The following is a 16,921-nucleotide window of genomic DNA, read 5'->3' on the forward strand; positions in this document are numbered from 1 at the left end:
CAAGTGGACCAACAAGGTGGCCGTTGCCACCACTTTACCTTATGAACTAATGATAGAGAGAGACTTTACGGGCTTCCCGGCCCTGTGGCCGGCTGTGAAAGTTGTTGATGCCCCTGAGTCAGGGGTAACTTCAGCAGAGTGGCCTGGCTCGGGCAGGAGGCCAGAACCCTGGGAACCCGAGGCCGAAGGATCAGCGGAGGAAGAGGGAGAGACAACCCTGCTGAGTGTGTTGGTAGGAGACATAGGCAGATAAGAACCATTTGGCCCATCTAGTCTGCCCAATACACTGAATACTATGAATAGCCCTTGGCCCTATCTTATATGAAGGGTGGTCTTATGCCTATCCCATGCATGCCTAAACTCCTTCACTGTATTTGCAGCTACCACTTCTGCAGGAAGGCTATTCCATGCATCCACTACTCTCTCAGTAAAGTAATACTTCCTGATATTACTTTTAAATCTTTGCCCCTCTAATTTAAAACGATGTCCTCTTGTAGCAGTTGTATGTCAGCTCTAGAACCAAGGAAGTGGATTGCAAGAGAGCAAAAGTGTGATCTCGGAGTATGGAGAGAGGAAGTTCGAGGTCGCACTGGGGTTTGGCGTGCAGTCATGAGTTATAATCTGTAGAGGATGATTGTTTTTCAGCATTTATTATTTCTTTGGTCAAAGTCTGGTATTCACATGGCAGGTGGTCTTGAGGAGAACCCTTTGAAATGGTGGTGATAAGTGGGCCAGGATCATAGATACAGTGTGACCCTGCACTAACGTGTGGGGTCGCAACTGATCGGTGGTCATGGATGGAGGCTCCACCTCTATTATGTTGTGGTAGCCTTCATCTGATCCCACATAGCCACTGTCTGCTTTGTATGGCACGAATTTGTGCAAACGCTACCTTGATCCTGTGTGTATCAGATGGGATCGGTAATAATGCGCATGCGCCCGTCAGTCTATGTGTTATTCCCGCACCCAAAATGGTTGACTCGATATAAGAGTCGCAGTGCGCAGCTGCATAGTGACGAGGGCGGTGGAAAGTATGAAAGATACGTCATTCAGACATGCGCAGTTGCGCCCCAGGGGCGCCGGACTGCACGCGATACCATGGATGGCAGCCATTCGCCTCTTTACTCCTCCTTCACCCTCCGTTTGCAATACCCTCCAGTAAGCACTTGGCACTTTATATTATTAATCACACATGGCACTGATAATGACACTAATATCAATTATGTATATACGTATGATTTTTCATATATAGGTTGGAATTGTGATTGCACTTTTTTCTGGATATATACAATATGATCATGGGATATCGATAGTCCTAGTTGTATTTTATTATTATGTGGTTGCACTGTATTTTTATATGATTTTTTGTTAATTGTTATGAATTGAACACACATGTTGTGTAAATTGCTATGAATCAGCACATTGCTATATATACTTGGCACTTTGTCTGTATGCACTGCTTGAGAAAGGCTCCAGCATAGAGCCGAAACGTCGCATGTCCTGCTTGGGTAAATAAAGATTTTTTGTATTTTTTACTTCTTGGAGTGCTGCCCATCTTTTTTGACATATACCGTATATATATATATATATATATATATATATATATACAGCGAATGAAGATGCAGCACTTCCAGCTTTTGGTGATATGGTAACGACCCCAAACTTTATTCCCAGCAACGTTTCGGCCTTCTCAATGAGGCCTTTGTCAAGCTTGACAAAGGCCTCATTGAGAAGGCCGAAACGTTGCTGGGAATAAAGTTTGGGGTCGTTACCCTATCACCAAAAGCTGGAAGTGCTGCCTCTTCATTCGCTGTATACATGTCTTGGAGGAAAAGCCTGCCTCTGTGAGGAATTTGGCACCCAGTGCACAACTTCTGACTGTGCTGCTGCAATATTTGTGGTAATATATATAATATATATATATATATATATATATATATATAACTACTGCTGTTACAAGTAGTAAGTATTCCTATACAGCAGAAGTCTCATATATCTTTCTAGTAACTGGCCATTGAGTTCTATAGTGTAGGGGTTAACATTCTGGGCTGTAATGTAGAAGGTTGTGAGTTTGAATCCCGTCAGAAACTTTTCAGAAATAGAGGCTAAATTTATTTTAACATATATATACGTTTTTAGCCAAATCATACAAAAAAGGTTGCCGAACCCTGTTCTACAGTATGTGGTTTTTCAAATTTAGGCCACATCTCATTGCACAACAAGCTAAGTTATATGCAGTTAAAGCATCCAAGAGTACAACCCATGCATATATTATATAAAACTTCTATAATGCTTTTTCGATCCACAATTGACTTGACAAGGCCTATTTTGGGCCCTAGAAGACATGTTATAAAGAGGCCTGGGTGTACACTGATCCCTGTTTAGACCATCTTTAAATGGAGACTATTCAGGGCTGTTGCTACTCTCCATAAGAGTGGGTGGGTGTCCCATTCAGATTATTCCAAGAGGACAATAGACAATCCTGAAAGAAAAACACAAAGATAACAGCAAATTACCTACAGAAGACTCTAGAAAGTGCAAAAACCTTGGTAGACATGTTTACTATTAGAAAACATTTAACAAGAATGGTGATCATGATAGGACACTACGAAAAAGGCTATTTCTTTTTCTTTTTTTTTAAAACAATGTGGCCCATCTCAAATATGCCTAAGATCACCTATATGTTCCACAATGCTTCTGGGAAAATGTATAGCAGAGACAAAATGAGATTTTAGCACCAACGCACACAGCTATGTTTGGAGGAATAAGAGAACTGCACACCAACACCAAAACCTCATTCCAACAATGGAGGAGGCTCCTTGGTTTGGGGACATTTTGCTGCCTCGGGGTCTGGGCGTCTTGTGATCATGAAGGTCACAGTAAATTCTAAGGTGTATGAAACATTTTAAAGTAGAATGTAAGGGCAGCAGTCCATAACCTCAAGCTGAAGAGACGCTGGGTGATGCAATAAGACAATCAATAGCCAACCAACTAGTAACCCCAGGAAAGTTACGGGCAAATTACTTATTACAGTTTATCAGTTTGCCAATTCAAAAAAGATGGGCAGCACTCCAAGAAGTAAAAAATACAAAAATTATTTATTTACCCAAGCAGGACATACAACGTTTCGGCTCTATGCTGGAGCCTTTCTCAAGCAGTGCATACAGACAAAGTGGCAAACTGTTGGCAAACTGAATTACCAAAATGTATGTTACCTATATCAGTTCTGCTTGTTTTTATGCATAACTTCTACTTATAGACAGTGAAAGAAACCAACCATGTGCTGTCTCCTAGCACCATACAGAATGTGAGATACATGTATAGTCCTGACAGCTCATAAACACATATTTAAGCCATATTCTTATCAGTTTGATATAAATTGAGCTATAATGAGTGTTTATGAACTGTCAGGAGTTCAGAGATAAGTCTACACATAAAGAGAATGGGGTGGAAAGTTATTACCAAAGACCGATTAAGAAAAAAAAGATTTGTAGCTCAAAATGAGTACAATGCAATAAAAAAAATGCCCCCCTACCCACATGAGAGTTGGCATGCCACAAGATAGTAAATGAGGAACACAGGCAGAATAGTGATCAAGAAACTGGCAGGGCAAGCTCAGGAAGTCTGAGAATGTGGACCTCAAAAGAGAGGAATGTGAATGAGAAAAAAGTGTGAACTACCATGAGTTAGGGTGGGTTCACACTAGCGTTATGGAGTCCGTTATGACTTACCGTTATAACAGGGGTATAACGGAACATAACGGAATCCATAGGATGAAATGCAAAACGGAAGCCTTTAAGAGGCATTCCGTTTTCCTCCGTCCTAATAGAAGTCTATCAGAAAACATAACGGATCCGTCTGGGTCCCTTTATGCAAGACGGAAAACAAAGTCCTGTCGACAGGACTTTGTTTTCCGTTTTGCATAACGGGAACCAGATGGATCCGTTTTGATTCCCATAGACTTCAATTAGGACGGAGAGCAAACAAAATGCATTTTAAAGGCGTCCGTTTTGCATTCCGTCATAATGCAAGTCTATCGGCAGCAAAATGGATCCGTCCTTCAGTCTTATGGATTCCGTTGTTCCGTTATAACCCTGTTATAACGGAAAGCCATAACAGACTCCATAACGCTAGTGTGAACCCACCCTTAGAGAAGCATGGGAAGTGGTATCGGACTGTTAAAGCCATGTTTCTGTGAGCCAGCAGAATTAGAAAGTTTAAAAGGAGTAAATCCTGAATAGAGGAGAGTTTATTGCACACTGACGAGATTTCTGGAAAGCAGGGAGGGATAAGGCCAGAGCTACATGGCGACACTGATCATGTGACAGCAGTCACAGACAGGATAGCTGAGTAGAGATGATCTCATAGAAATAAATGGGATCACCGTGACAGTCGTGAGAAATCCAGCCATATTGGATTTCTTGTGACTGTGTCGCTGTGTAACCATAGCCAAAAGAGACTGATGTGGGTAGAATACACCAAGGACCTCCACAATGTAGACAGGTGAGATGTACCTTGTGGGATAGTTAATATCATTTTATAATTTGGATCAATACATATGTGGAAATACCAATTATGTGTAGTTTTTTATTCTTTAATTTATAATAAAAGTATTTTATATACACAAAAAAAAAAATTTTTTTTACTTTGGATTTATTTCCACACCTTTCTGCCGCAGCCAGTTTTGATCTTTATTACACTGCAATTTTTTATTTCTTCATTTCTGACATCCAAGAGCCATCAACATGACCACATGAGCACTTGTTTATTTGCATGACAAGTTGTATTTTTCAATGGCACCATTTTGGGTTACATATAATGGATTTAAAAAAAAATGTACTCTTTCTGGAAGAGAATGGAAAACAATGGCATTTCTTCAATTGCAATGGTGTCAACCACACTGTAAATATGAGATATTTAGGCCCCTTTCACACGGGCGAGTATTCCGCGCGGATGCAATGCATGAGTTGAACGCATTGCACCCGCACTGAATACCGACCCATTCATTTCTATGGGGCTGTTCACATGAGCGGTGATTTTCACGCATCACTTATGCGTTGCGTGAAAATCGCAGCATGCTCCTCTTTGTGCGTTGCGGTGCGATAATCCACGCAATGCAGGCCCCAAAGAAGTGAATTGGGTTGCGTGAAAATCGGAAGCATCCGCAAGCAAGTGCGGATGCGGTGCGATTTTCACGCACGGTTGCTAGAAGACGATCGGGATGGAGACCCGATCATTATTATTTTACCTTATAACATGGTTATAAGGGGAAATAATAGCATTCTGAATACAGAATGCATAGTAAAATTGCGCTGGAAGGGTTAAAAAAATAAATAAAAAATGTAACTCGCCTCACCGTAGCCCGGTATCTCCTTCTGTCTTCATCTGAGCTTTGTGCAGTAACAAGGACCTTTGGTGACGTCACAGTCATCACATGATCCATCACCATGGTAAAAGATCATGTGATGACCAGAGTGACGTCATCACAGGTCCTGTTCATGTATTTAATGCTCACCCCAGGTCCTATTCAACAAAGGAGATGACGGGCTTCGCGATCAAGTGGACTAAGGTGAGTAATTTTTTTTTAACCCCTCCAGCACTATTGTACTATGCATTCTGTATCCAGAATGCTATTATTTTCCCTTATAACCATGTTATAAGGGAAAATAATACAATCTACAGAACATCGATCCTAAGCCTGAACTTCGGTGAAGAAGTTCAGGTTTGGGTGACATGACAATGTTTTGCACTCGCGCGGAAAAATCGCGGGTGTTCCTGCAACGCACCCGCACCTTTTCCCGCAACGCCCGTGTGAAAGGGGCCTTATTCTGCAGGTTGATGCGATTATGGTAATGCAAAATTTGTACCATTTATTTTATGTTTTTTCTACTTTTTCCCAATAAATACTAATTTAAAATATTTATATTTGTAATGCTATGTTCTGAGAGCCACAACCTTTTCATTTTTCTGTTGGCATAGCAGCCTGTTTTTTGTGGGATGAGTTAAATTTTTCACTTGTACCATTTTCTGTATTTTTAATTCATTAACTTTTTGGAAGAGTGAAAAACAGCAATTCCATAATCGTTTTTTTTATATATATATTTTTACGGCATTCACTATGCCGTTTAAAAGACATTATATTCTGCGGACAAAAGTTTTATGGCAGTGATACTTCTATTGGCTTACAAGAAAAATTTTGGGGGGACATTTATTAACATATGTCTGCCACAATAGTGGAGTATATAAGTCGCAGATTTTGTCGCAGGCTATATTGCAGCAAAATCTGCGACTTTTCCCCCGTTCACACCACTTTGGTGAAGTGGTGAGAAAAGGGGGTATGGGCAGGCAGGCAGGCCAGGCTCATTTATCATTTTCCACGCCAGTTTTTGTAGTGGAATATGGCTTAAATCTACACCAGCGAGGATGCTGGTGTAAAGTTGCATGAAGAATCGACAAACTTATGCACAGGCCCGCGCCTCCAGCAGCACAGAGGGACTGAAGACCGACGTTGAAAACTCTGGTCTTAATAAATGTCCCCCTATGTTAGCAAGCTTTCAGAGCACAGGGGCTCCTTCTTCAGGCTTAATACAAATGAATGACTGCGAGACGCACAGTATTTAACATCACATAGCCCTTTCTTGGTAACATGATACCATGCTATTTTTGCTATACATCATTATCTTGCTTTTAACGGAGCTGTGTGAAGGCTTATTTTTGCAAGACAAGCTGTAGTTTTTTCTTTGTTGCAAAATTGAAAACCTATAGCATTTTTATTTTTCCATCGAATGAGCTTTGTGAGGGCTTGCTTTCTGCAGGATTAGCTTGTAGTTTTCGTTGGTACCATTTTGAGGTACATACAACTTTTTGATCGCTTATTATTCCTTTTTTTCAGGTGCAATAAGCAAAAAAATATGTGATGGTGCCAATTTAGTGTTTTTATTTTTTTATTACATAAGAGGGAAAATATTTCTTGCCATTTTTATTTTTTATTTAACATTTTTTTAAACAATGTATTAAATGTATTTTTACTTTTAGTTTTTTAGTCCAACAAGGAGACGTTATCACTTGATCGCTCATATAATATACTGCAGTAATTTTGTATTGCACTGTATTATGCCTGGCAGCATAATTCTGACAGGCATTCTAATACACCCTAACAAGTGTACTAAGATGGCAATCCTATGTCCATTTCTAGGCCCATGGCTGCTGTGGCAGATCATCATGAACCAGGATTGGGTGACAGAGGGAGCCCCTCACAGTCAGTTTCCTTCTGCCATTAAAAACCGTCAGCATCCATCAACTGCTTTGCAGGGACTTCAATGGGGTAATAGAGGGATAGTAGCATAGCTAAAGGCTCATGGGCCATGGTGCAAGAGTTTAGCTTGGGCCCCCCTTCTCTCAGTGTTTTTTGGCCAGGGGCAAGGAAGTATATAGCCTTTATGCTGCCTGAGGCAAAAACTGAAACGGCAATCCACTCATTCCAAATTCGTGACCTAACCCCCTTCCCTTCAGCCAGAGGTGTAACTTGACCTGAATGCACTTTCTATAATACCAGTGTTTTTCTATGCGGCACAAGGGTCTTTGGGCCCCCTCAGGCTCCTGGGCCCGGTAGCGACTGCTACCTCTGCACCCCCTATAGCTATGCCCCGTAGAGGTAGTCCTTTCTCTTGGTTAAACTTCTTTGATGCTATGATCTCTATTGATTTCAGCCAATGGACCTGGAGACAAGCTTTCATTATCATTAGATACCCAAGCACCAGCACATTTCCAGTACGGGACACCCATGTCAGACTTATTGTCGAGCAGAGTAAAATCATGGCACCGTAGCCTAAGCCTCTTAGTGAGCACTATAGAAAGGTGTACAAAGATGGGCTCAAATTCCAGTATCTGTTTTTTAAGCAAGTTTTCTAGTATTAAAAAACAGTACTTTGTTTTGTTTCCAGATAGATTACATCTAAACAGGGGTCATAGGCGATTGTTTCAGAGGACCCACACCTGTGGATATGCCATAAATGTCTGACATGGGAGTAGACCATTATAGGCGTAGTCCCATCAGAGCAACTTTAGAGATAAACAATGATATCCTGCACTTGCCAACAAAGTATTAAAATGAAAAAACTGTATTCCAACATGTCTAAAAAGCAGGAGCACATAGGAAAAGATGATTACGCGTTTCAAACCACACTTATCCAGGTGACGGGTCCCTATTAATAATGTACAATTATATCTACTTACCCGCTCTAATATCATCCTGGACATATAATTGTGTCCCGTCCCCTCTTCCTTTCTTCAGTGTTGGTATTTCTCTAGTAACCTCACAGACATACTTCCCACCATCATCCTTGGTGACCCCATGTATGGTCAGCAGTGAAGAATTATTGGTCGCATTACAAGTTATCTTACTTCTTATTTCTGAATTGCTGCTGTTCTCAGTCCTCAAAACAGAACATAACTCGGTCCCATTCTCTTCTCCAGGACTTGAAATATGCTTCCTCCATACAACTCTGAACTGTTGACCCTTATCACTGTTCCAGTGGCAGCTTATTCTTGCAATATCCAAATAGGACACATTTAATACTGGATCTTGTGTGATACATATCTCCCCTAGGGCCATACCTGTGTAATATGCAAGTAATGAAGAAATGTTAGTTTAGGGCAAGTATCAGCTCATAACTTAGAGTACAGCAGAGGTCTTAATAAGCAGAGTCCAAGAAACATGTCCCCCACCACCTACGCTCACTTCCCATGAAAGTTTTTTCAGCTATAACTCCTGGCATATTCATTTCCAGGGAATAGTGGAAGTTGTAGTGTCAAAGAACTTTTTAAAGTTTCTATGGACCCCAGCATTTTCTTGTTATACTTTTGACAGTCACTATTTATAGGAAGTGTGGCTCCCCACCTTTCAGGAAATAGGAGTCCCCTGATGGCCTACCTAGCATATAAGTTCCTAACTCCATAACTCCCACAGCCTCGAGGAAGGAAAGGAAAGGGGCGAAATGATCAAATCCTTTAAATATGTTAAAGATTTAATTAAGATTCAGGAGGGAAGTGTTCTCAATAAGAAGCTAAGAACAAGGAGGCACAATCTGAAATTAGCTGGAGGTAAGTTTAGGAGCAATGTCAGAAAATATTATTTTACCGAAAGAGTGGTTGACGTGTGGAACAAACTTCCAGCAGATGTGGTTGGGAAATCTACATGATTGGGATAAACACATGTCTATCCTAAGATAAAGAGGAAATAATATAAGTGCAGACTAGATGGACAAGGTGATATTTTTTTTTTTCTTCAATCGTCTATGTTTCTATGTTTCACATGTCCTATATGTCGCTGGGATAAAGAGTCACAAGGAGCACTAGAGGTGGAATAGGGACCCCCACCAAACTTTTTGTCGACTTGCCGTGATCAACTAATCACTGGTGGTACCAATACTGGAACCCTAGCAGACAGGTGATTTTACCAGCAGAGGCCATGGTCAGCTATGTATTCGTAGCATTACATGGCTGCCGTTCAGATGAACAAACATCCACGTATATAAAGACAGCTTGAGTTTGCCAGAACAGGAGATGCCCTCATATAACAGCTTTCCATTTTGGCTCATAATATGCCCTAAAAGGACACAGGGGTTGACTTTAGTGTTGCGCGAATTAAAGTCCACGATTTGCCTCAAAGTCGAATTTCCTCGTGCTTCGTGGTAGCAAATGAATTTTTCCCTGAATGGCAGTAAAAAAATTAAAAAAATAAAATCATACTTACCTCCTCCATTTGCTCGCAACAGGCCGGCCACCACCATCTTGACGTTACCACGCCGCCCAACGTGATGACGTCATCACGGGCAGCGCAAGATATCGAGCTCGATCTTCAATCAAGATGGCGGCGGGCAGACCATTGCTAGCAAATAGATTAAGTAAGTATGATTTAATTTTTTTATTTTTTTATTTTACGCTGTACTATTGCTATCAGATGCCTTGATCAGCGATGAACGCAGCATCTGAAGGGTACAATGATGGGGAGCGGCGCAATCACTGCTTCCTGTCATTGCACCTACTACTTACAAACAAATGTGCTTTGTGATGAAGTAATTTGTCACAAAGCTAATTTTTTTGTAAAATTCGGTGAAGCAGCAGAATCACTCCTCGGTTGTCTCTAGGGCAGAGAGGAGGAAACCAGGATGCATTGTGGGGGTGTATTGTGTCTGTGTATCCTGAATTGCTGTCTCTGTCCTTGGAGATAAATTGGATTACTTCCCAATTGTCTCCAGGACAGAAGACATTGTATAAAACTGTATTTTTCTGCCTGTGATAATTACATTAACCCATTGTGTAAGGTAATTGTATCACAGGCAGAGGGGAGGATTTTGTGTGGGAGTGTCTGTGTATTGTACGGGTTTACTGGTTGTTTTACAAAACCCTGTGGGTGGTACTAATGTGTATATAAGAACAATAAACCCACAGCTCTGGCTGTCCACTGCTTTACCCTCAACACAGAGCTTGGTCTTGTTCTTGGGGGGATTGTATGCTGCCAGTTCGACTGCTAGGAGTGTAAACCTTTCATATGTTTTTTCCTATTCGGTTGTATGCAGCATTCATGGTTTCCAGTTCGGGAGTTTGGTGTTCTGTAAGTAGCTGTGCCTGCAGCTCTGGAAGGGGAAGATCGCCTAAATGGTTTTAACCCCTTTTATAACTGTGGAGTCGTAACAGAAACATTTGTAATATATCTTATCAGAGGATCAGGTTACAACTGCCCATAGATGTCTATGGAGAGTGGAGGGAGGAGCGAGCTGCTGGAGGGAGAAAGAAGCATTTTTCTCTGATAAGATATACTACAAAGTTTCTTATATTCACCAGTACTACTGATTTATGCAAAATTTGATATAAATACAGTGACCATTTAAACTATTTCATACATCGAGGCATGTTTTACACTACTGTATTATGGATGCCTGTTGTTACAGCACCCATAGAATTATGTACATGACTTTCATTTTGCACAGGGGCTTATGAAAGTTCTTTGTCATGGATACAAAGGGAATCTATTAGGGAAATAAAATTGTGGTTTGCTCTATTATATGATAAATGTACTAAACTATTATCTGTTAGAAGTTCAAGGAATCCGTACATTACACAGACTGGGAGGGGGAGCTCAGAAGCAATGCTTATATGCAGTGGCGCTGTGTTCCAGGGGGTCATTGGAGGGATAAGTAATACAAAAGTCTTAATAAGTGGGCATTAATAATTAAACATTACTTGTATAAAACTAGAAAATCATTTAAATTAATATATGACATAGCATGTAAGCTGAAGAAAGTGAGCTTCCTTTTCGGTAAATAGTGTAGGCAGTCATCTAATTGAGGTCACATTAGACAGGGTTGTCTCACTTCTGCAAATGGCATTAATCATGTAGAGAAAGTTAATACAAGGCACTTACTAATGTATTGTTATTATCCATGTTGCCTCCTTTGCTGGTTGGATTCATTTTTCCATCACATTATACACTGCTCGTTTCCATGGTTACAGACCACCCTGCAATCCATCAGTGGTGGTCATGCTTGCACACCATAGGAAAAAGCTGCTGGGTTTCTGCTCTTTCAAACAGCAGAGGCTCGGGGGTAATGTCATTGACATTTAACCCTTCAGATGCCGAGGTCAAATGTGACCACAGCATCTGAGCGGTGAAAATGCAGGAGCTGAGTGCTCGTGCGCATGTTACAGCCTCCCCGGCTGACATTGGGGAAGCTGTTATGTTCCTCTGCCCAGAGCTTGCTTGAGGCTCCCATGTCTATCACTGTTATATTCCAATACAGGCCTGCAGGTGGCAGCACTGCATTTAATATCACAGGACACAATTGGCAAGCTAATGATTTTGCAAATTTTAAATGTGACTTAAAAAAGTTAAAGAGTTTATTAGAGAATTATATATATATATATATATGTTCAAATCACCCCCCTTTCCCTAAAATGTAAATAAAAACAAACAATAAAAAAAAAATCATAGGTGTCGAAAACACCTATAAAACATTCCAAAATATAAAAAATTCTAAATGACCAATTCGTCATTTTTTCATCACTTCTCCTACCCCAAAAAATGTAATAAGACGTGATAATAAATCCTTACACACCACAAAATGGTATCAATGAAAAAAATTGCCCCTCAAAAAATGAGCCCTCACATAGCTCCGTAAAAACTAATAAAAAAAAAGTTATAGGTGTTATAATATGGCAATAAAAAGTTATAATTTTTTTTTTTTTTACAAAGTTATTTTTTTTTTTCAGTGTTAAAACACAAGAAAAACTATACAAATGTGGTATTGTTGTAATCATAATGACCTGGAGAATGAATGTAACAGGTCACTTTTACTGCATAGGGAACGCTGTAAAAAACAAAAACCCATAAAACAGTGGTGGAATTGCAGGGCCTTTTTCCAATTCCACCCCGTTTGGAATTTTTTCCAGCTTCCCATCATCTTTCCTATCATATATAATATTAAATAATATTAAATGGTGCCATTTGGTACAGAAAGTAAAACTTGTCCCACAAAAAGCAAGCCCTCATATGGCTATGTGAAAGGAAAAATAAAAAAGTTATGGCTCTAGCAAGAGAGGGAGTAAAACATGAAAACGCAAAATTGACGGGTCCTCTAAGGGTTAAAGGGAATGTGTCATCACAAAATGACCTATTGTTTAAATCAAATTTTTATGTTAACCCCTTTCTATTTCGGCCATTAATGGGCTTTATTCCTAGACTGCTGATTTTGTACGCCGGCCAGGAGTAAGCGCTGAATAGGAAGAGTTTTCTAGGCATGCTCTGTGATCTATGTAGAAGTCAGGAGGGATGTGTTATCATATACAGAGGTGTTACTTGTCATTGTAATTCTGCCTTTGGCGATAATGATAAGTTACCTGTGCAGAACAGGAAATCATGACCTATTATTAGACCTAGTGGACAGTGTAAATATTGCAGGACTGACATGAACAAAAAAAAAACACAAAAAATTCTGTAAAAAAAAACACAAAAAAGTTAAACACAATAACATAATTTAAACAATAGGTAATTTTCTAATGATATATTCTCTTTATGTCACAATTATTACAGATGGCATGTCACTAGGATGTGCTCACACTTCTTCATAGTCTGGGATCCAACTTCCCGGACCCCCATTACTACACTGCGGCTTTTTCACAGTTTTTCCTTGCGGTGGCACTCCAATTGTCAACTGAACAGCCCCTTTAACACTTGTTCTCAGGATCAGCAGAGGTCCAAAAGGTTGGCTTGCTGCTGTTCATAATATCGTGGACTAATGATATGATGGAAATATCCCTTTAAGTCCACATTTGAGACACTGATGGCATACCACAAGGATAGGTCAGCAAAGTGTGATCCATAGGGGTGACCCCGAACAATCACAAAAATAAGGCAGCAGTAGCTGGACCCACCTGGCAGCTATCAGACCTTTACCAATCCGGGACTGATGGCAAAAGCTAGAAAGTTGGAACAATTGCTGAGAATATTATTCACAGTCTATTATTTAGTATGAATATATCGGCATAATAAAGACCATCAACAGCAGATCGAATGTGGATCCGAAACATTTTTTTAACACTGCACTGAGCAAAGGCATAAAGATGCTGGATTTTATTTACACTTGCGAAGTATAGCCCCAATGTTAATTAAAGCTGGAGTTGCCCTTTAAAACCATAAGGCCTCTTGCACACGAACGTTGTGTGCCCATGGCCGTATTGCGTCCCACATATGACGGGTCCACAGTACACAGGCACCAGGCCCGTGTGCACTCCGCATCACGGATGCGGACTCACTCATTCACTTGAATGGGTCCTGCAATCATGGAGATGCTGGAATGGAAGCACCGATCGGAACCCCACGGAAGCAGTACGGAGTGACTTCCGTGGTGTTTCTGTCCGTGCCTCCGCACCGCCCAAAAAAATTTTTAATTGTTCTATTTTTTTGCGGTGTGGACGGATCACGGTCCCATTCAAGTTGACCCAACTTGAATGGGTCTCAATCCGTCCCGGCCGCCGCATGGACGTTGCCCCAATGCACGGAACGGATGCACAACGTTTGTGTGCAAGAGGCCTAAATCTGTGAATCCCCATCAGGCTGACAATCCTAACTAAATTTGGATAAATATGCAGAATCACTTCCTGTCATCGTGATAGATTAACCTCAAGAACAATGAAGAAGCACAAGAGAAAACACTTACTTTGGAGAAACAGATAGATCGCAACGTAGAGCTGGATGACCATGGTGAGATGCCTTCACTTTCCAGTCTTCTCTACGCAGAGGTAGATGCAGCTCTGATCAACCCATGTAACCACCTCCTTCCTGGTGTCATACATAACCTCTTTTTTTCCTTCTTTTGATTTTACATATCTTTGTACAAGTAGAGTTTATATTTTATCATGAAACCTCTTTATATTTTTTACAACTGTTTCTCTGTGTAACTTGATCCAGTGGTAATTCTTACTGAGACTAATGGACAGACAATTGGGTTCCTGCAACAAAAAAAAAAACAACATGTGAGCCCTCCTCCGTCAGCACCTGCAACTTAGGGCCTGTTCACATCTTGTTTTTGTTGTACAGTACATCAAATGGATACGTTTGGACATACAGTAGAAAAACAAAAAAAAAAAACCTTACACAAACGTATGCAATTTTGTAGTTATATCTACCTTTTTTTAACTGCATACTTTTGACAGATGTGCATACAATTCAATACCTTTGTGTCCATTTTTTTAAACAAAAAACGTATTATATGTTTTTGTGAAACCTTCCTTTTTTTTTTTTACCCGTTCTGTACCAGCGCTGTGGGTTAAATACCAGCGCCGTAGTACTAGGGCGCGTTGATCAGGTGGGTGCATGAGCTGCGCCCGCCCCATCAGCTGCACGGGTCCGGCAGTGACTGATAGCTGATGCTGGTGCATTAATCCTAGATGTGCCGTGGTCAGCGCTGACGGCAGCATGTGCTATGTGTGGAGAGGGAGCACCCATCGGGTCCCCGCGCTGCTGTGACGGGGACCCGATGGCCTGGATGGCAGCCCGATGCTTCCTGAGGCATCGTGGCTGCCTTCCGTGACAGCCCGTGAGAGCCAGCCCCCTGGATATCACAGGCAGGAAGCTGTAAGTGTATTATAGTGAGTAATACACTTACAGCTAATGCATTACAATATTGTAATGCATTGTCCTAGAGTGGGACAAAAAATAAAGGGAAAAAAAAGCTTCACTTAAAAGAAATTTAAGTTTCAAGTAAAAAATAAAATAAAGGTGACCTCCTGACGAAGCCTTTTCCTAGCGAAACGCTCGTCGAGGTACAGCTCTGTCCAGCCATCGGTGCTCCCACACATCATGGGTAATTGACACATTCCTATGTTTACTGCTAGTGTCTATATGTATCAGTTATTTTTACACGGGGCGTCCCGTCCTCCCATGACCTTGTGCCTTATGTCATTTTGTGTATATTTCATGTATTAATAAAACTGCAAATATTTTATATGAGTGTTTTTCCTTATTCCCTTTGGGGTTATTGGTTGGTTTGGTCACAGCATTGTACGCTAGACCCCAGTGTATTGTATGTACTATATTGGAGTTCTCTTATTGGTTGTTCTAACATTCCGTAAATCAATCCATCAAAATCTGCCCTGCAAAAGCCTTATGGCGCTCCTTCTGTTTTGAATCGTGCCCCTACAGCAGTTTACCACCACATATGGAGTGTTGACTTACTCAGAAAAAAATGGGCAACAAATAATGGGGTGCTTTTTCTCCTGTTAACCCTTGTGAAAATAAAAAATTTGGGGCTAAAGCAACATTTTATTGGAAGAAATGAAACTTTTCATTTTCACAGTCAAGTCTTTCTAAATTCCGTAAAACGCTTAGGGGGACAAAGTGTTTATATATTCTTTAAGGGGTGTAGTTTCCAAAATGGGGTCTCTTTTTGAGAGTTTCCACTGTAGGGGTACATCAGGGTTTCTACAAATACAAAATGGTGCCTAAAAATCATTCTAGCAAAATCTGCCTCCAAAATCCATATGGCGCGGCTTTCCTTCTGACCACTGCCACGTGCCCATAGAGCAGTTTACCACCACGTGCAGGGTATTTCTGTAAACTGCAGAATTAGAGTAATATATATTGAGGTTTATTTTGCTGTTAACCCTTGCTCTGTTGCAAGAAAAAAAATTGATTAACATAAAGAAATGTACAAAAAAAGTGAAATTTTGAAATTTCACCTCCATTTTATTTTAATTCTTGTGGGACACCTCAAGGGTTAACAAAGTTTGTAACATCAGTTTTGAATGATTTGAGGGGTGTAGTTTCTAAAATGGGGTCATTTATGTGTGGTTTCCATTACGTAAGCCACTCAGAATCACTTTATAACTGAATTGAAGCTTAAAAAAATGGTTTGGGAAATTTTGGTGAAAATTTAAAAAATTGGTTCTAAAATTCAAAGCCTTCTAACGTCCTAAAAAAATAAAATGACATTTACAAAATTATGCCAACATAAAGCATACATATGGGGAATGTTGATTGATAACCATTTTATGAGGTATTACTACCTGTCTTAGGGCTCAAGCACACAAGCGTATATTCTTTCCGTGTCCGTTCCAGGGTTTTTTCGGGCCGTATACGGAACCATTCATTTCTATGGGTCCGCAAAAAAAACTGAAGTTACTCCGTGTGCATTACGTTTCCGTATGTCTGTATTTCCGTTCCACAAAAAAATAGAACATGTCCTATTATTGTCCGCATTGCAGACAAGGATAGGACTGTTCTATTAGGGGCCAGCTGTTTCGTTCTGCAAAATACGGAATGCACACGGACGTCATCCGTATTTTTTGCGGACCACAAAATATATACGGTCGTGTGCATGAGCCCTTAAAAGCAGAGAAATTCAAATTTAGAAAATTGTGAATT

The 16,921-nt window shown here is 40.5% G+C and overlaps 1 protein-coding gene across 1 annotated transcript in view; it reads right to left on the bottom strand.

Moving 5' to 3' along the window:
* LOC122928743 overlaps window positions 1–14,299 on the bottom strand; it is a 41,157-nt gene extending 26,858 nt beyond the window's left edge. Inside the window, exons 1-2 of the mRNA XM_044281950.1 lie at window positions 14,217–14,299; window positions 8,236–8,616 (exon numbers count right to left, since the gene is read on the bottom strand). Of these exons, the coding sequence (XP_044137885.1) occupies window positions 8,236–8,616; window positions 14,217–14,259 (424 nt within the window). The 5' untranslated portion in view covers window positions 14,260–14,299. The remainder of the gene's footprint in view (window positions 1–8,235; window positions 8,617–14,216) is intronic.
* Between the last annotated feature and the right edge of the window lie 2,622 nt (window positions 14,300–16,921).

This window comes from Bufo gargarizans, chromosome 1, assembly GCF_014858855.1.
Source record: "Bufo gargarizans isolate SCDJY-AF-19 chromosome 1, ASM1485885v1, whole genome shotgun sequence".
In the NCBI taxonomy this organism is placed as follows: Eukaryota; Metazoa; Chordata; class Amphibia; order Anura; family Bufonidae; genus Bufo; species Bufo gargarizans.